At 40.7% G+C, this 19,858-nt stretch overlaps 1 protein-coding gene across 3 annotated transcripts in view; it reads right to left on the minus strand.

The window, feature by feature from the left end:
- Positions 1-323: 323 nt before the first annotated feature.
- The window catches only part of LOC125249041 (chymotrypsin-like protease CTRL-1), a 36,952-nt gene continuing 17,417 nt past the window's right edge, over positions 324-19,858 (minus strand). Inside the window, exons 2-9 of one of the 3 annotated variants that reach the window (XM_048161230.1) lie at positions 2,788-2,870; positions 2,377-2,553; positions 2,155-2,255; positions 1,983-2,062; positions 1,797-1,878; positions 1,033-1,213; positions 824-954; positions 324-728 (exon numbers count right to left, since the gene is read on the minus strand). In XM_048161230.1, coding sequence (XP_048017187.1) covers positions 567-728; positions 824-954; positions 1,033-1,213; positions 1,797-1,878; positions 1,983-2,062; positions 2,155-2,255; positions 2,377-2,422 — 783 coding nt within the window. In that variant the 5' untranslated portion in view covers positions 2,423-2,553; positions 2,788-2,870 and the 3' untranslated portion in view covers positions 324-566. Of the gene's footprint in view, positions 729-823; positions 955-1,032; positions 1,214-1,796; positions 1,879-1,982; positions 2,063-2,154; positions 2,256-2,376; positions 2,676-2,787; positions 3,146-19,858 lie in introns of those variants that run through there. The other 2 variants (XM_048161228.1, XM_048161229.1) reach the window with 2 other exon arrangements.

A 19,858-nucleotide genomic window follows, 5' to 3' on the forward strand; every position in this document is an offset into this window, starting at 1 on the left:
CATGGATAGAGGTGTCTACATGTCTACAAAGTGAATACCAAAGAAGATTTTCAACATGATCATGTGATCAGAAGGAATTTTTGTGGCTGTCTTTGTCAATGTTATGCATTTCATAACCTTTTGCAAATATTTGTTGTCTGAACACTGTTGTCTGTTATTTGTTCCTGTGAAAGTGGATTACTGTTTTTTTTTAATTGCAATTTAAATATATATTTTAAAACTACTTATTTTAAAGGAAAACATTTTATATTTAAATTTGTTTGCAGTACTATATTTTGTTATAGTAACATGTTTTAAGTTCAAATAAATGATTACTCTCTTCATTACATTTATTTCATTTTATTGACAAACTTTCATTATTTCTATAAAACCATAACATGTTACATGATATAAAAACAAAACAGTAATATAACAGACAGGTCACTGGAGCCCAGACTGACACAAGACCAAAATTCATAAACAAACAAACAAACAAACAAAACATCAACAAGGACCAACTGCAATACAGATTAATGATTAAAATCTACTTTTGCCTCCTTTGAAGGGTAAATGCTCAGACTGGTGTTCTAGTTGGAAGCGATAGTCTTGTCGATCCAGGAGCGCAGTTGGGAGATGCGGGCGTATACTACTGGGTAAAGACTGTTACAAGTGCTGGTGCCCCAGGACACAGACCCCACCAGAGTCCAGACTCCGTTACTCTCACACACCAGAGGACCACCAGAATCACCCTGTGGGAAACACACAGACAAAAACACACATTTGAGATTGAAACAGCAGCAAATTTGATATGGGAATGTGTTTGTCTTGATCTGTCTTCATATACCTGGCAAGATGAGGATCCAGAGGCTCCAGCACAGATCATGGCATCAGTGATTCTGCTCTGACCCCAGATCAGCCTGCACACAGCAGGACTCATGATGGGCAGACCTGTTTGCTGTAGGGTTAGAGGACTCACTGAAAAAAGAGAAGAAAATATCAGAAATGACAGATAAGTAATTTTTTGCAATTCGGCAACTTCAACAGGCGACTTACATGTGGTGGCAGTTCTGCCCCATCCAGTGGTGAAGCAGCGTGTTCCAGGCAGGATGTTGATAGTTGATGGAGCCAGACATACAGGAGAGATACGGGGAATGAATACAACTGGAGATGCAAGCTTCAGCAACGCAATGTCATTGTTGAATGTCGTGCTGCTGTAGAGCGGATGGGTGATGACCTGCACATTCAGAAAGGACCAAAAAAGATGGATGGTTACTGGTGGAAGCTGACTTTATAGAAGGTAATCTATTATAAGCATGTTTTATTTGTTCTCATTGTCTTAACACTTTTATGCATTTTTTCCTCCTTCCCTTCAGCATGAATGGTCATTTGGGAATATGGTACAGTTGTTTGCTTTCCTATGCTCAACTTTAAATGCTTAAAACAGTTTGGGCAAGTTTTAGGAGAAAACTAGCATGTAGATGACTTCAAAGCTGACAGACATGGACCAAAAGCTGAATTAGGATAATTTTAGTAATACTTATTTCCCCACTTCATTCAATTTAACAGCTAAAAAAACTTCTTGTTTGGATAAATGTTCAAACAACAAGTTATTTAAAATGATAATAATAGATTCATAATGAACATTTGTAATGCATCTTATTTCTATTGTTTTTATTGTTCTACTCCAGTGAACAGTTGTGGGAAAAGCAGAAATGAAGCAAAAATTAAAAAGCGTTCAGTTATTGAACACTTAAATAAATAGCATGAGTTGATCTCTCATTTTGATATTCATCTCTGAAATCTTTCAACATTTTTACCTTGGAAACGAGTTTGACTTGGATGGGTTCAACATTGGAGCCACGATCATGTTCTCCAAGAATGACATGATGATAGCCGGCCCTAAAAACAGAGAGATAAAGACAAAACTAACTGTAAATAGTAAAGAGCAACAGCTTCTATTAAGAACTATTGAATGTGACGTTTGTCAGATCGAAGACTCTTACACGACACCACAGTGAGCAGCAGTGAGAACCCAATTCTGGTTGATGAGAGATCCACCGCAGAAGTGGAATCCGTTGGGTAGCTGTTTCAGAGGTAAAAGCATTGAAAACATGACATATACTCTTTGAACAAATCAGTCAAATGCATAATAAAAGCTGACCAATACACAGTTACCTGGAGAGAGACCTGCCAGGGCCAAGAACCAGAGATGGCATTCTGTCCGTTCACAATCCTGCTGCCAATCGTCTGTGGTTTAATCGCCGGCACTCCACAACCTGTTGATAAAGAACAGAAGTTCATGACACAAGAATGAAGCTCTTTATTTAGGTTTTGCATTTTGTAAATATATATAATCACCCATCACTTTTCTTGCAAACTTCTAAAGAAGACACTTACCCAGAGCAGAGGCCACCAGGGCAAGGCAGGTGATGGTGAAGATCATGATGTAGATGAGCTTGTGATGTCTCACTGTTGTATCTGTAGGTGCTCTCTCTTGCTTTTATATCATTTACAGCAGCTGCTAAATCTGGGCAGTGATTGAGGTCCATCCCAGCAGCTCAAATGACCTGAGAGCTGAGGAATGTTGAGATCTGTTATCGCTGGAGACAATCTGCATCTGCACCTTCTGAAGGTGTTTATGACGACTGTTTCTTTGAAAAGCATCATACTTCCTCTGTCATTGTTGTGAAATTTTTCTGATGGGAAAGAGTTTTTGTGGTTGTTTGTTGTGTGAGGTTTTCTTCATTGTATGTAAAGTGTTTCCGTAAGTGAAGTGAATAATAAAAATAGTATTTCTGAAATACTTACCGTAAATTAGTGGCTTTACCATGAAGTTTTTGACCTGCTGCAAATTCCCTAATCAACCTGGCAAGTTGTTTAAGCCAGTGATGCTGAAGAGAAAGAGAGTGAAATTATGTGATTACATTACACTGTGATTAGATCAGCTATTAGAGCTGAGAGGAGGAGGAAGAAAATTCTTATTGTTAATCAGCTGGTTGAATAAGTTGTTTCAAGTCATCACAGTTACCGGAGAGAGTGTGTTTTTCTGCCACTTCACTTACATTTACTTTTTGGAAAGCATTATATTAAACTCTCTACTGATACAAAATAAAAATAAATATGTTTAATACAGTAATGGCAATTTTTATTTATTCTAATGTTTTTTTTATTATTATTTCATTTAGTTGATTATTGGCATGTTTTTTTTTTTTTTTTTTTTTTTTTTAAGAACAGAATAATTGTTGGCAAGTTGCATTAATTGCTCATTTTGTACTGATCACTTATATATACCACATCTATCGCAAGTTGCATTTATAGGTCATTTTGTACTGATCACTTATTTATTTATACTTCGGAAGAATAAAGCAGGTTTGCTTTATAAAAGCTAAATTAAAACCCAAATAAAGCCTAAACATATAGAATGAGATAGTTTACATAACCACTGAGAAACATGTGAAAAGCCTCCTTCATTGTTTCATTCAATCACACTTCTGAGAAAGCGAAAGAAAATATGTCTGCTTGGAAAAAGGAAAACTGCTTTTAAAACATTTATACAATTACCATAACTCTGTGAACCGTGAAAAAAAAAAAAAAAAAAACAGCAAGATAATCTGGCTCATCTTGTTCCAAACACGTTCCGATTCTTGTTTTGATTTGTTGCTAAGATTTGTAAACTTGATCGTTATGTAAAAGTTTATAATAAATGTTAATAATCTGTATAATTATTGTACAGTCTAGTTGTGCATGATATCTTGCTCACCTTATGGCTGATTTTGTATTCCTTATGCCTCTTTTGATTTTATTAAAATTGGTCACACTTTATTATTATATCAATATTTTTATTGATTTTCCTTATGCAACAGATACTACCACACAGAGATACATACAACATTAATACAGATCTACATACATATTCCACATCCTAACACATACCCACACAGACACACCCAAAAAGAAGAAAATAATAATAATAATAATAAATAAATAATAAAGATTTAATAAAATAAATAAATAACATGAATAAGTGTGTGTGTGTGTGTGTGTGGGGGGGGGTGGGGAGGGGGGGACAGACACACCCAAAGTAAGATAAAAAGGGCTGCAACAAAAAGAAGAAAATAATAATAATAATAATAAATAAATAATAAAGATTTAATAAAATAAATAAATAACATAAATAAGTGTGTGTGTGTGTGTGTATGGGTGGCACTGGGGCACTTGAGTCTAACCCTGGATACATTTTAGCCAACTTACTCTTAGACAGATGGAGCCTATGAAGCACCTTAAACTGCAAGAGCCCATGTCTAATACATACTGAAAATGAGTGCACTAATTTTATTGCCCACTGCCAAGCTGAATCTAAGATTTCCAATCCCAATTCCTCCTCCCATTGCCTCCTTATACGATCGAGAGATGGGGAAGCAGTTCTTTGGATGTTCTCATACAGGATAGACACCATACCCCTAAGAGTTTAAAGATCATCTATCCAGCTCGGTTTGTTCAAAGAAGGAGAGAAATGTTGACAAAACTCTTGTAAATCTAAAGAAATTGGATTGAGGGATCTCAAAATCTATTTTTAACTGCTGAAATGAAATAAACATGCCGTCTTTGAAAAGGTCCTTAACACGCTTGACTCCATTTCTAGACTATAACTGAAATGCAGAATCTATAAGGGAGGGAGGAAACATAGGGTTCGATAGGATGGGTGCAGAGGGTAAAGCCTGTTTACTATTAAAGTGAAGTCTGAACTGCGACCATATTTTGAGTGATCCACGAATAATTGGGTTATTCGTCAAATAACATTTGCTTAGGGGTATTGGGGCACAAAGCAGAGAATGCAATGATACTGGGTTACATGCGTGTTGCTCCATAAGTGACCAAACTGGAGCTTCATCACTCGACGTATCAGAGAGCCAGAATGTCAGTTTATGAAGGTTAGCTGCCCAGTAATAATACAAAAAATTTGGCATTGCCAATCCACCCTCCTCCTTCTTCCTTTCCAGATATTCTTTCCTTATGCAGGGAATTTTTTTTTATCCCAAACAAACATAGAAATACAATTACTCAGATCCTTAAAAAATGATTTAGGAATAAAGACTGGCACTGTCTGAAATAAAAATAGGAACCTTGGTAAAATTGTCATTTTAATGGAATTTATCCTTCCAGCCAGAGATAAGGGTAGGGTTGACCATCGTACCATGTCCTTTTTAGCTTTGTCTAATGCTGGTTTAAAATGACTATTGAATAGATCCTTATACCTGCGTGTTTCACTCACACCTAAATAGGGGAATTTGTCGAGACTTACTGAAAATGGAAAAGATTGGAATGACATTTGATGTGCTCTTTCATTAATAGGGAAAAGAAGACTCTTTGTTAAATTAATTTTATATCCCAAAACACTCCCAAAATCTGAAATAATTGAAAGAGCAATCGGTATAGAGCAATTTGGAATAGACAAAAAGAGGAGGAGATCGTCCGCATAGAGCAGAAGTTTATGCATGTGTCCCTCCCTTTGTATTCCAGTCAAACCAGCTGTATTCCTTAGCATAATTGCAAGGGCTTCAATAGCTACATCAAAAAGCAGGGGGGACAGAGGGCATCCCTGCCTTGTCCCCCTAGAAAGCGAAAAGCATTTAGATATTATATTATTTGTTCGAATAAATGCTTGAGGCCTGGTATATAGAATTTTGATCCATGAACAGAACATGGGACCGAAGCCAAACCTTCTAAGTGTTGTAAACAAATAATCATATTCAATTCTATCAAACGCCTTATGAGCATCTAAGGATATTAGGATCTCTGGAATAGTATTATCCTTGGGTGAATAGATCACATTAAATATACGATGGAGATTACTAGATAACTGTCTGCCAGCGATAAAGCTAGTCTGATCAGGATGAATTATCTTACTCATGACTGGCTCTATTCTGGTTGCCAGCACCTTGGTCAGGATCTTATAGTCACAGCAAAGTAAACTGATCGGGCGGTAAGATTCACACTTAAGTGGGTCTTTATCCTTTTTAAGAAGGACTGATATGGTTGCCTGCATCATGGACGGGGGAAGAGACTTTGAATCAAGGACCTCCTCAAATACTTTACTCAATAGAGGCGTTAATTTGGCAGAAAATTTCTTATAAAACTCGGCCGGGTAGCCATCAGGGCCTGGCGCTTTTCCAGATTTTAGTTTCTTAATTGCACTGTCAATCTCAAGAATCGTTATATTGCCTTCCAGAGCGGATTTGTCAGATTCATCAATTGATGGCAACTCTAAGTTGTTGAAAAACTCTTCTATTTGCTCAGTGTCATTCACCTTAGAAGTATATAGAGCCTCATAGAATGATTTAAACTGATCATTAATACCCTGCTGGTCTGTAATAATGTTATCCTCACTGTCTCCAATTGCCGGAATAAAACCTGCTGCTGCAGATTGTTTCAATTGATAACACAAAAACCTGCCAGCCCGCTCGCCATGTTCATAATAAATCTGACGTGATTTCAAGTAAAGATCTTCTGCGTGCTCGCTAGTCAGAGAATCAAATTCGGCTTGTAACAGGAGTCTCTCCTTATGCAGGTCATCAGAAGACAATGTAGAATGTGATTGATCAATTGTATTTATTTTATTTATTATTTATGTAATCCGCTTTGATTTCTTTTTATTTGCACTAGCTTGATATGAGATAATTTGCCCCCTCACAAATGCTTTCAAAGAATCCCATAAAATACTATAACTTATCTCTGGGGATTCATTTGTCTCGAGAAAGAAGTCAATTTGAGCATCTATGAATTTAACAAAATCATCATCTGCCAGAAGCCTTGAGTTTAAGCACCATATACGCTGAGGGATTACATTACCTGGGAAACGAAGCTTTAGTAGTATTGGACTATGATCCGAAATAACTATGCTGTCATACTCGTGACTTTTGTCATTAGGGGAAGTAGTTTCCTGTCCAACAGAAAATAATCAATCCTGGAATACGTTTTATGTACCGGTGAATAAAAAGAAAACTGTTTTGATGATGGATACTTAAATCTCCAGGGGTCACTTACACCATATGTCTGGAGAAATGAATTGATGCATTGTGCTGATTTACTTTCTACAATAATCGTGGAACTACAGCGATCCAGAGTTGGGCGTAAGACACAGTTCAGATCTCCTCCTAAAATTAAATTATATGTGTCAAGATTGGGTAAAAGTGAAAAGAGATCACTAAAAAACTGTACATTATCCCAGTTAGGTGCATACACATTGGCCAGGACCACAGGCATGTTAAATAGTTTTCCTTGAATTATTACATATCGGCCATTTTTATCCATCACAGTGGCCTCCACAGCAAACTGTACGTTCCTATGTATAATAACAGCAACCCCCCTACTCTTACTATTAAAATTAGAATGGTATATTTGTGTAAAGCCTCCTCTGTGAAGTTTAGCATGGTCCTTGTTCAACAAATGAGTCTCTTGTAAATATACTATGTCAGATTTCAGTTTGTTAAGGTGGGTGAATACCTGGTTCCGTTTCACTGGGTGATTTAGCCCCCGTACATTCCAACTGACCAGCCTCGTTTCAGCTCCACCTATGTTACTGAAAGTCATCGCATAAAGTACTCAGAAATTGCACCAGAGGACTCCTTTGGCTCATCAGCAGTATTAAGAAGGCCATGGTTTTGTGAAGAAAGAAAGAAAAATAAAAGGTAGAAAAAAAAAAGAAGAAAAAAAAACAACAACGTGAGGGGTCCCTAAACACACAGACGACATATGCATGATTATACACAACAATACAAAAGACTGACATTGACCAAAATTATATTATTAACTCCTTTGAAACCGCAACTTCTTCCAGTTAACCCTACTCCCAAATAGCTTACCATGTGAGCACTCACTTAGAAAAAGAACATTATAAGGCTCTTAGTAGTTAAACTTTCAAAGCTGAACCCCAGAAAATAATAACCTTGAACATATATTACAAGTATAATTAGAAAAACGAACAAAATGGTAATGTATTAGAAGTAGTGTCATTCAGTTAAAGTTGTCCGTTTTGCATTTGGTATTAAATGTAACCAAAGCAACGGTGCCTCCTCATCCATCTTCATTAGCCACGTGGCTGCTGATCACCTGTACATCTGCCGGCCAGGCTCTTTAAACCAAAATCCTTAGCATACATTGAGCCGCAGTTAAAACGCCGATGTTTAAACATGCATTCGCTTGTAGTGTCCCTTAACTATAGCATTTAACGTCGACTGGTAACCCAGGACTGAATATAAACTTAGAGTAAATAATACGCAAACCTTAAGATAAAATTAAGAGTAATATTTAACATTGGGTAACCATAATAATGTAACATAACCTGCATTTAAACTTGAACTACACAGTCATTAACCCGATGCTCATGTTTAGCCAACCGACAGCATGGTGTATGCACGATCGTCACTTGTCCTTACAAGTCAGGTTCTTCAAAATGAAATCTTTAGCTTTTACTGGGTCCTTGAAGCTTGTCTCTTTTCCATCCCGTGTCGTGATCCTCAAAACTGCAGGGTATCTCAGCCCAAAGCGAACCCCTTCACAGTTGCGGAGTAAACTCCTCACCTTATTGAAAGCTGCTCACTGCTTGCTCACCGTCTGGGTGAAATCAGGAAGGATCCGTATTCGATCGCCGTGGGCTGTAGTGACTAACTTCATTTCTATGGCTTTCTTCAGAATGTCCTCTTTTTCAGAGAAATAATGACACCTCACCACAAAGGCGCGCGGTGGTTCATTGTCGTCAGTTGGTCTGCTGCGAAGGGTGCGATGAGCTCGGTCTAAGAGTGGGGTTTTCTCGAGGTTGAGGGCCTCTTTCAAAAGACCGGCCACAAACTCAGTTATCCGTTTGCCGTGCTCTCGACCCTCCTTTACTCCTGTAATGTGAATGTTTGAGCGGCGTGACCTCGCCTCCAGATCCTCACTCCGTTCTTTCAGTACGGCCAACTTCTTTTTCATAACAGTAAACTCCTTCTCAAGGGTAGTAATGGAGTCCGAATATCCCCCCATCGCGGACTCCAATCCGGTCACCCGTTCCTCCGCTGCTTCCACTCTGGCATTGACACACGCTTCACGAAATTGCGTAACTCGGTCCGGAGCTGGTCAACTTGGCTGCAGAGTTCAGCTGATTGAGCAGCAGCGTTTTCTTCGATTTTCGCAATCAGGTCCTCTTTGAGTGAATTAATTGCTTGGAGAACCACATAGTTGTCGCTCGCTGCGTCTTTCTTTGAAGTAGTTTGGAGTTCGACATTAGCATTACTGTTAGCAGCAGATTCTGCATCTCTGCAGTTACTCCGGCTCTAATTCATTTCGCTTCAAAAGTGGTTCAAACTGGATTCAAACCGATTGTTAAGCCCTTAATAACACGCAAAGGCAGCTTTAGGATGCTAGAGCATAAAATAAGAGCTATATAAAACGAAGTTGCTTGTGAGGAGCTCAACAACTCTACGTCTTTACATGGCGCCGCTCCAACCGGAAGTCTTGGTCACACTTTATATTAGGTGTCTTTAACTACTATGTACTTACATCAAAAATAAGTACAATGTACTTATTGTGTTCATGTTGTATTGCAAAACACATTTTCTTCTACTGAGGTTGGATACGGGTAAGGTTAGGGACCAGTTTGGTGGTATTGGTAGGTTTAAGGGTGAGTTAAGAGGTAGGGGAAGGGTCAACAATGTATTTATTGATTTACATATGTCACACACGCTGTATTAAAGATCAGATACGAACACGATAATGAAGAGTCTTTAATAAATCCAAACAAGTGCTTCAAACACACTCGTAACATGGAAATGGGAAATGGTGCAAGCAGGAAAACAAAGTCCAAACTGAGTGAAACTGTGACAGTATGCCCCCTCCCGGAAAGGCGCGACCTCGTGCCAGCAGATGAATGGAGGAGGCTCAGGTAGAGGACAAGAGTCCGGGAAAGGGATTGAATGAAAACTCCAGGGTGGTGCAGGTGGTGTGATCCAGCCTTGAACAGGGGCATGGTACCCCTGTGCACAACCAGGGCTGTGCTCCACGGCGGCATCGCAGGAGGGAGGAGTCATGGAGGAAGACAGCTGAATGACATCATGGCGATGGCAGGAGGCGATGTCGACGTAGGAGGTAAAGCCCCGCGTGTAGTCAGATAGCCGATGACGCAACAGGACATTGGTGACCTCGACAACTGCGACGGAGCCGCAGCGACGAACCCCTGAGGTGAAAGCAGAGATCTCGAGGGCTGATGTTGAGCTGGAGCGACCGAGGGCGGAGGTGGAGCCTGAGAGAGGTCGGAGCTAGCCGCAGCCGAAGGGGTAGAGGGCCGGAGGGCAGTGAACGGCCCGTTACTCCGTGGCGAAGGTGGTGCGATGTCCGACCGAGGCGGAGCCGACGTACAGAGGGAGTCCAGCAAGGCAGAATGCCCGATGGTCACTGCTGACATTGAGGGTGGAAGGAGCGCAGGTGTAGGAGTCAGGGCGTTGGGTCGAAGTGGAGTGGAGCGCACAGAGGCCACAGGCCCCCGAAGCCCAGGAAGAGGTGACTCCCAGCAGTCCAGCGGTGTAACCGTACCTCTGAGGTGGAACAGAGGGGATGATGGGAGACAGTGATGACTGGGTGGTAGAAATGGTTGGGAACTGAAGAGGAAACTGACAAGAAATAAAACCAATAGAATCGCTTTGGGAATGCCCCCAGCGTCATTGTGTATGATGCACGTCTGTCAGCTAGTTCCCATTCAGTCAGTCACGTTCGACGTTACGTTGATACTGACGTAATGGGGTCTCGCCATTACGTCAGTATCGACGTAACGTCTCCGTTCCCTCCTTCTGGGAACGGGGGTTACACTAGTAACCTAGACGTTCAATGACGAGAGTGAACATCACGGGCGAGTGACGTCATGACCAGGAAAGGATAAATACACATCCAGCTTCAGCTTTTCTGCCTCAGCAAAGCGATCTGTGTGAAACTGTCTGTCTTATTTTTTGTTGTCTGTCCTGATATAGTACAGCTCAATATCTTTCACACTATTATGGTGAACCAGGCATTTAAACCGTGTGCTCCTCCTTGCCCCCGATTCCTTACTGGTGGGGATAGATACATACAATTTATGTGTCATGTGTTTGGGAGCGGAGCATGCTCTTTCAACCTTCGAGGGGGCTGAATGTGAGCATTTTGAGATGCTTCCTCTAGAACGCTCCGCTCCCGCCTCTCCCTTTCCTCATGGCTCTGGACCCACTGCTGCTGAGGCAGCACGGAGAGAGATGTCATGGGGTTCGCAAATGGATTTATCAGCGGGGCTTGAGACGAGCATGAGTGTTCTTTCTCAGCCCTCACCTGGTAGATCCATCTCCCCCTCTCTGGTGTCGGAAGCAAGCTTCTTCCGCCCAGGGAGAGGGCTCGTCGTTTCAGCACTCCAGTTCTGAGGAGGTGGATGTGCTGAGCGTCGATATTGGGGGAAAAGACTCACCATCTCTTTCCCCAGAATATGAGGAGCTGGTGGAAATGATTACTCGTGCTGTGTCAAAGTTAAATATTGAATGGCCAGCAGAGAAACAGGGCGCTCATCCCAAAAGCAAGTTAGATGAGCGTTTCCTTCCATCTAATAAATCATCTCCACCAAGGGGCCTTCCTTTCTACCCTGATTTACATGATGAGTTAGCTAGATCATGGAAGACACCAAGAGACACCTGTGGCTCAATCTGTCTGATATTAAAGAGAAAGACAGGGCCTTTCTCCTCGACGCCCCGGTTGCACCAACTGGCCTGTTCGGCGATGCTGTCAACTCAGTCGTCTACATGTTTCAAGAGTCAAAAAAGCAAGCGGAGGTGTTCAAGAAATATCTTCCGAGCCGCCATCCATCCTCTGAGGTTGCTGGGCGTGAGTAGCCCCAGCCGTATAGCTCCTCATATAGAGCGCAACAAAAAGAGAGTGTTGCTTCTCGTGCTCCACCTCAGAGATACAGTGGGCTGGGACGGCACTCTCAGCCCAAGCCTTCGAAGCCAAAGGCAGACCTGAGGGTCTTGCTTCAGGCCAAGAAGGCTGCACAGAAAAAATCCTGAAGCCAGAGGGGTCAGACTCCTGAGGGCAGCCCCACACGGGTGCCCGTCCCACCTCGTGGCCCTCAGGGAGCCGTTCTGCCAACCCCGCCACCCATGGTGCCTTGGGGCGCAGCGAATTAGTGATGCAGAGCTCACAAGACACTGCGTCACATTCGCATCCTCTGAGGAGGATAAAATTACATGAAACATGTGTTCTCAATACACCAGAGGCCAGCCTCGAGAGGCTGGTTCCCTTAGTAGATTTTCTGGCAGAATGGAAATCTCTTCCAAATATCACATGTTGGGTCATGCAGATTATAGAAAGGGGTTACAAAATTCAGTTTTGGTGCTGCCATAAAAGAACTAAAGCAAGGCCAGTCACTGTAAAACAGTTTCAGAGACTGTTGGGTCTGATGGCAGCTGCGTCCAATGTGATAGCTTTTGGCCTGCTGTACATGAGACCCTTGCAGTGGTGGCTCAAGACCAAAGGGTTTTTCCCAAGGGGAAACCCACTTCGTATGATCAAGATCACACAGCGATGTCTCCACGCCTTGGTCATATGAAAGAGAAAATTTGGTTCCTGTCTCAGGGCCCAGTGTTAGGAGCTCAATGTCGTCGAGTCACTCTCACTACGGACGCTTCTCTCACAGGCTGGGGAGCGGTAATGGAAGGCAGCTCAGCTCAAGGTCTTTGGAGGAGTCATCATCTTTCATGGCACATAAATGCATTGAAATTTTTTCCTCCCAGACTTGAGGGGACATCATGTGCTTGTCTGGACACACAACACATCGGTGGTTTCATATATAAATCGACAGGGGGGTCTGCGTTTGCGCCCACTCTGCAAACTAGCGCACCAGATCATCCTGTGGTCTCTGGGGAAGATGCTTTCCTTGAGAGCAATCTATATTCCAGGGACCCAGAATATAAGAGCAGACATCCTGTCGAGACAGGGGGCTGAGGCCAGGGGAATGGAGACTTCACCCAGAGGTGGTGAAGCTCATATGGGAGATTTATGGTTAAGCGGAAGTGGATCTGTTTGTAAGGCAAGGCAAGGCAATTTTATTTGTGTAGCACATTTCATACACAATGGTAATTCAAAGTGCTTTACATAAAGAAGAACCAAATACATAATAATGGAACACATAAGAAATAGAAATAACAGTAAAATCAGAGAATTTAGCTATCTGGATGGAAGAGTTAGAAAGTTTCAGGGAGTTTTTTGTTGTCCGTCAGAGTGGAAATGGATCTTCCTCATGCAGAGGGATAACTGTTTATATTTGTCAGGTAGCTGTGCGTTTAAACAGTAGCCTTACTGACAAATCTTCCTGGACTAACTCTAAACAAAGCTGCATCCAGGGATAACTAAAATATTTGTCAGGTAGCTGTATGTTTAAACATTACCCTTACAGAAAAATCTTCCTGGACTAACTCTGCAGACAAATCTTCCTGGACTGAGTCTATATGGAGCTGCGTCCAGGGATAACTCTAAAAAAAATAAAAATATTTGTCAGGCAGCTGTGCATTTAAACAGTACCCTGGGGCGCTATGGCGCAGGGTGAAGAGTAGACGTGTCCTCCACTAGCTCCGAGGGAAATTGACTTTTATATTAATTTTGTTGTACCTTTTTCAATATAACTTTTTGCGATTGCTTTTACTGTAGTTAGAAGACAGTTTTTACTAATTATTTCACCTGAGGCATTACAAGATGAAAAACACTCGACAGAAACAGGACACCCAAAGAGGAGGCCGCAAAACACCGCCTCCGCTTGATTCCGAAACACCGGATCAGGAGAGCAGCGCGGCTAGCACTTTGGATGCTAGAATACAAGCCATGATGGACGCGCTTAAGAACGATCTTTTCTCTAAAATGGACACGGTTGCTGTTGGATTGCACTCCGAGATCTCGTCCGTTAGAGGAGAATTGAAAGCTTCAATTGAACCACTTCAGCGATTAGTAGACTCTCATGAAGCAGCAGTGCGAGATCTCGAGCAGGCTGCTAACGACCATAGCTCCCGTATAATTGAACTCGAGGCTACCGTCACCAAGTTATCCGCTCAGGTGATTCGTCTGGATGATAAGTGCGAAGACTTGGAAAGCAGATCTCGAAGAAATAATATTCGTGTGGTTGGTGTACCGGAGGGAATGGAAGGACCTCGTCCTACTGACTTTATTGCAGGTTTGCTACAGGACCTACTAGAACTGGAAGAAAAAACGCTACTTGATCGTGCTCACCGCTCTCTGCGGAACGAACCAGCGGCCGGATCCCAACCTCGGGCTTTTATCGTGCGGGTGCATTTTTTCCATGTTCGTAACACGATTCTACGACGAGCAGGCGAGTCTTCTCCACTCCTTTACAAGGACAAACGGATCTCTGTGTTCCCAGACTTTACATCCTCTGTTGCCAAGAAGCGTTCTGCCTTTTCTGCGGTGAAACGCAGTCTGCGCTCCTTTCCGGAGGTCAAGTTTGGGCTTCTATACCCCGCCACACTTAAGATCACTATGCCGGATGGCACTTCGTGGCGTTTTGAAGACCCCTCTTTGGCCAGTGACTTTGTTAAAAAGAACTGTAAGTAGAGTGGACATTGTGATGACAGGATCAGTCTAATGCTTGCAGGTAGATAGTATTAGGTCATTTGTTCTGTAATACTGGCCCTGGGTTATCTACGGCTGTTTATGGCTATGTGTATGTATATGTATATACATATATAATTTAATTTTTTTTTTTTTTTTTTTTTTTTTTTTTTTTTTGGGTGAATAAGTTGTTAATACTTAAACAGTAAAAAGCTATGTTGTTTTGGTTTCATTGAATGTATCGAGAGCAATTTGTCTGGCTTAATTTGGAGTATGTGACCTTTACTACTCTATAGGTACATTTGTTCAGCTTTATTTATTAAGTCAATTTTCTTTCAGGTAGCACTATTCTTTTTTTAGCGTAGAGCTATTATGGAGCGTTCTGTGCCTTTAGTTAGGTTTGGGTTTGTGTGTATCTCATTTGGGGAGATGCTAACAATGGGGTGGTGTGGTGGGATGGGGAGGTTTGTGTTCTATTTTTGTTGTGGTTGTCATGTGTTTCCAAGGTTTTATTGTATTGGTTTTGTAATTATTTTACCAGTTTACTCAGCTGTGTTGACGGTTTATTTGTCATTTTTCTTGACATTCTTTTTCTGCCCTATTTTTGGTGAATGGCCCAATCGAGTGTAAACCTAAGTACTGATGGAGGTGATCTCAAACTGGTGTCCTGGAATTGTAAAGGCCTGAACTCCCCTGTGAAACGCACTAAGGTATTAAATCATCTCAAAAACTTAGGAGCACAGATTGTTTATCTTCAAGAGACACACTTAAAATCTACTCCTCATTTTCAAATTAGAAGTAGGTGGGTGGGTCAGTCCTATTTCTCTTCATTTTATAGCAAGTCTAGGGGAGTCGCCATTTTATTTCATAAATCAATTCCTTTTGTTTGTTCTAAAGTGGTGTCTGATCCTAATGGTAGATATTTGATTATTACAGGTAGTTTATACGGCACCCAACTGATTTTTGTTAATGTATATGCCCCAAACTGGGATGATGCTGAGTTTTTCAAGAAACTTTTTTCTGCCCTTCCGGACATGTCCTCCCACTTACTCATTTTAGGTGGGGACTTTAATTGTTGGTTGAACCCAGATCTTGACCGTTCCTCTAATAAAGCGGCAACACTTTCAAATTCGGCTAAAGTTATAAAAGACTTTATGGTGAATTTTTCAATTTCAGATCCTTGGCGTTTCTTTAACCCTACAAGTAAAGCATTTTCCTTTTTCTCTCCTGTGCATCGTACATTTACTCGGATTGATTATCTCTTATTGGATAATAGATTTCTTCCATGTCTCACTTCTACCTCTTGCTCATATGAACCAATGGTTATCTCAGACCATTCCCCTGTTGTACTCAACATTAGGTTTAAAGGCTTGGTTCGATCACACTACCCTTGGCGTCTTAATACGCGCTTACTGTCAGACGAAAAATTTGTTGATATGATATCCAGCCAAATTGATTTGTTTTTGAGTACAAACAGGACCCCAGATGTGTCTGCGTCTGTCTTATGGGAGACGTTGAAAGCTTACATTAGAGGTCAAATAATCTCTTACGTGAATTATGATAGAAGGCGGAGGAGGGAGATAGTGGTCACTCTAACCAATCGCATTGCCCAATTGGACGCAGCGTTAGCCACTTCTCCAACTCCTGAGTTGTATAAGGAACGCCTCACAGCTCAGTCAGAATTTAATACATTGGCTGCGGACCGTGCTGTTGAGCTGTTACTTAAGACTAGCAGTACATACTTTGAACAGGGGGACAAAGCTGGTAGAATGTTGGCACACCAATTACGGCAGACTATCTCCTCTCATCAGATTCCGGAAATTGCCACATCTTCAGGCACTACGATAGACCCAGAAAAAATAAATGATGTATTTAGAGCTTATTATGCCTCATTATATACATCAGAGACAAATGTGGAAAAGTGTGATTTTGATGGCTTCCTCTCCCATTTAGAAATCCCTCAGGTTAATTCGGACATGGCAGATCAATTAGAAATCCCAATAACTGCCCAAGAACTTTCGGGTGCTCTTAAAGCGATGCAGTCTGGCAAATGCCCAGGGCCAGACGGCTTTCCTGTAGAGTTTTACAGATGCTTTCAAAATAAACTAGCTCCAGTTCTGATTGATATGTTTAATGAATCTTTTCTGACGGCTAAACTTCCCCCTACGCTTAATCAGGCTTCGATTTCTCTTATTTTGAAGAAGGACAAGGACCCTCTTAGTTGCTCTTCGTATAGACCAATTAGTTTATTGAATGTTGATTTCAAAATTTTATCCAAAATGCTTGCTCTTCGTTTGGAAACTGTTCTTCCAGATATCATTTCTCCTGATCAAACGGGGTTTGTTAAAAATAGGCACTCTTTTTTCAATTTGAGAAGGCTTTTTAATACTATTTATAATCTTCCGTCAACAACCTCACCGCAAGCAATTATATCGTTAGACGCGGAGAAGGCCTTCGATCGTGTGGAATGGGCATACTTATTTCATACTTTGGGGAAATTCGGCTTTAAGGAAAATTTCATTTCTTGGGTGAAGCTTTTATACTCATCTCCTTTGGCGTCAGTTAGGACAAATAATAATCAGTCCTCTTACTTTCCTCTTTATCGTTCAACGCGGCAAGGGTGTCCCTTAAGTCCTCTTTTATTCGCTGTGGCAATTGAGCCTCTTTCTATTGCGCTTCGTGCTGACCCACATATTAAAGGTATTGTGAGTTGTGGGCAAGAACAGAAAGTGTCTCTATATGCAGACGATCTTCTTTTATTCATTACTGACTTCTCTGTGTCAGTCCCAGCTGCACTTTCTGTTTTTGGTTCTTTTGGAGCCATATCTGGTTACAAGCTAAATTTAGGAAAGAGTGAGCTGCTTCCTCTTAATAAGGCGGCACGTGAATACCCACTTCACACCCTGCCATTTAAAGTTGCTCAGCACGAGTTAAGATATCTTGGGATTCAAGTTACTGCTAAATTCATGGATCTTTATCGCGCTAATTTCATTACTCTTCTGTCTCAAGTACAAAGTAGCTTTAATCGTTGGTCAGTGCTGAACTTATCTCTAGCAGCTCGGATTAATAGTATTAAGATGAATGTCCTTCCCAGGTTTCTATACTTGTTTCAGTGTGTACCAATTTTCCTTCCGCAAACCTTTTTTCGTAAATTAGACGCCATTATTTCGGATTTTGTTTGGAGTGGGAGGCCACCAAGATTACGTAAACAATATTTACAGAGCCCAAAGAAGCTAGGGGGAATGGCCCTACCCAACTTTAAGTTTTATTACTGGGCGGCTCATCTCAAAATAATTCAGTTTTGGTTACATTCTGGTTTACAGTTATTATCGTCAGTTTGGTTGGGAATGGAGCATTTTTCCTGCAAACCTGTTTCACTCTCAGCTTTGGCTCATTCACCTATTAAATCACCTATAAAAAATTACACTAAAAATGTCATTATTAAGACAACTGTAAAGATTTGGAATCAGTTTAGACGTTCCTTTGGCCTTCAAACATATTCTACTTTGGCACCAATAACAGCTAATCACTCCTTTCCTCCATCGTTAATTGATCGTGCATTTGAGATTTGGTCTAATATGGGCATTAAAATATTTAAGGATCTCTACATTGATAACACTTTTGCCTCATTTGAACAGTTGTCCCAAAAAATTTTCCCTCCCAAATCAACACTTTTTTAGGTACTTGCAGATTCGTAATTTTGTTTCTCATAGGTTCCCTCAGTTTCCTTCTATGCCCTCTGACACATCCCTTGATATTTTTTTAAAACCAGCGCCCGCTTTGAAGGGTATGATTTCATTTATTTATGCTCAGATCCACTCACTTAGATTGGTTTCTTTGTCGTCAATTAAAGCGCTATGGGAGGAGGATCTAGGGATTGCATTTAGTGATGATATGTGGGGGAATGTTCTTGACAAGGTACACCACTCCTCGGTTTGCGCCAAACATGGACTGATCCAATGTAAAATTTTACACCGTACTCATTTAACTAAAACCAGGCTCGCTAAGATGTTTAATAACATTGACCCGACTTGTGACCGATGTCACCAGGCAGCAGCAACACATATACATATGTTTTGGTCTTGCCCTGTTTTAACAACCTATTGGCAAAATATTTTTGATTCTTTGAGTGAGGTCACAGGGAAGAGAATAGTGGATGATGCTATCACTGCACTTTTCGGGGTAACTCCGGTCACAATACCGTTGTCTGCAGAGTTCAAGATGTTCATAGCCTTTGTTAGTTTGTTAGCAAGGCGTTTGATACTTTTGAATTGGAAGTCTCCTACACCTCCATCGCATATTCACTGGATTAGGGATGTTCTGTACTTCGCCAAACTCGAAAAAATTAGACATTTGTTAAGGGGCTCTCAAAGAAAATTTTTTAAGACGTGGGACCCCTTTTTTGAATATGTTGGGAAGTTGACCTTTCCAGATAATCCTCAGTAAACTTAGTGACCCGCATTTTTGCTGCAAATGAATGGGCAGTAGCCCTTTGGACCGTTACTCACAGCTAAAGCTTTTTTTTTGTTTTGTTTTTTTTTAATTATTATGTTGTCTGTCATTGTTTATTTTTGTTGATTCTTGATGTTTTGGTCTTTGTATTATTATTATTATTATATATTCTTTTCTTTTTTATATATATATGTGTGAAGGGGAGTTTTGTTTGTTCTATTTCATGTTAAAATTCAATAAAGAGATTGATGGAAAAAAAAAAAAACAGTACCCTTACAGACAAATATTCCTGGATTAACACTATACAGCTAAAAAAAATGGTCACAGAGCTGCATCCAGGGATAACTAAAAAAAAACTTATTTTCTAATTCTCCCAGCTCTTTCAACCAGACAGCATAAAATGCATTAAATGTCAGAAAATAAAAAGATACATAAAAATACATTAAAAAAAATCATAAAATGCATTAAAAATGAAATAAATAAAAAAATAAGAAAAAGAGTTGAACTAATAAAAAGATAGTGTGTATAAAATAAAGTACAAACAGTTCGGACACAGCACAGTGCTCAGTCAGCAAATGCATAGGTAAAAAGATGTGTTTTGAGTCTTGATTTGAATGTGGCTACTGTTGGAGCACACCTGATCTTTTCTGGAAGCTGTATCCAGCTGCGGCTGGCATAACAGCTAAAACAGAATCTCCTTGCTTTGAGTGAACCGTTGGTATTTCTAACTGATGTGATCCTATTGATCTGTTTATATTCTGTGAGCATATCTGCAATGTATTGATGTCCTAGGCCATTGAGTGATTTATAAACAAGTAACAGT

The sequence above is a fragment of the Megalobrama amblycephala genome, linkage group LG16, assembly GCF_018812025.1.
Source record: "Megalobrama amblycephala isolate DHTTF-2021 linkage group LG16, ASM1881202v1, whole genome shotgun sequence".
NCBI lineage: Eukaryota > Metazoa > Chordata > Actinopteri > Cypriniformes > Xenocyprididae > Megalobrama > Megalobrama amblycephala.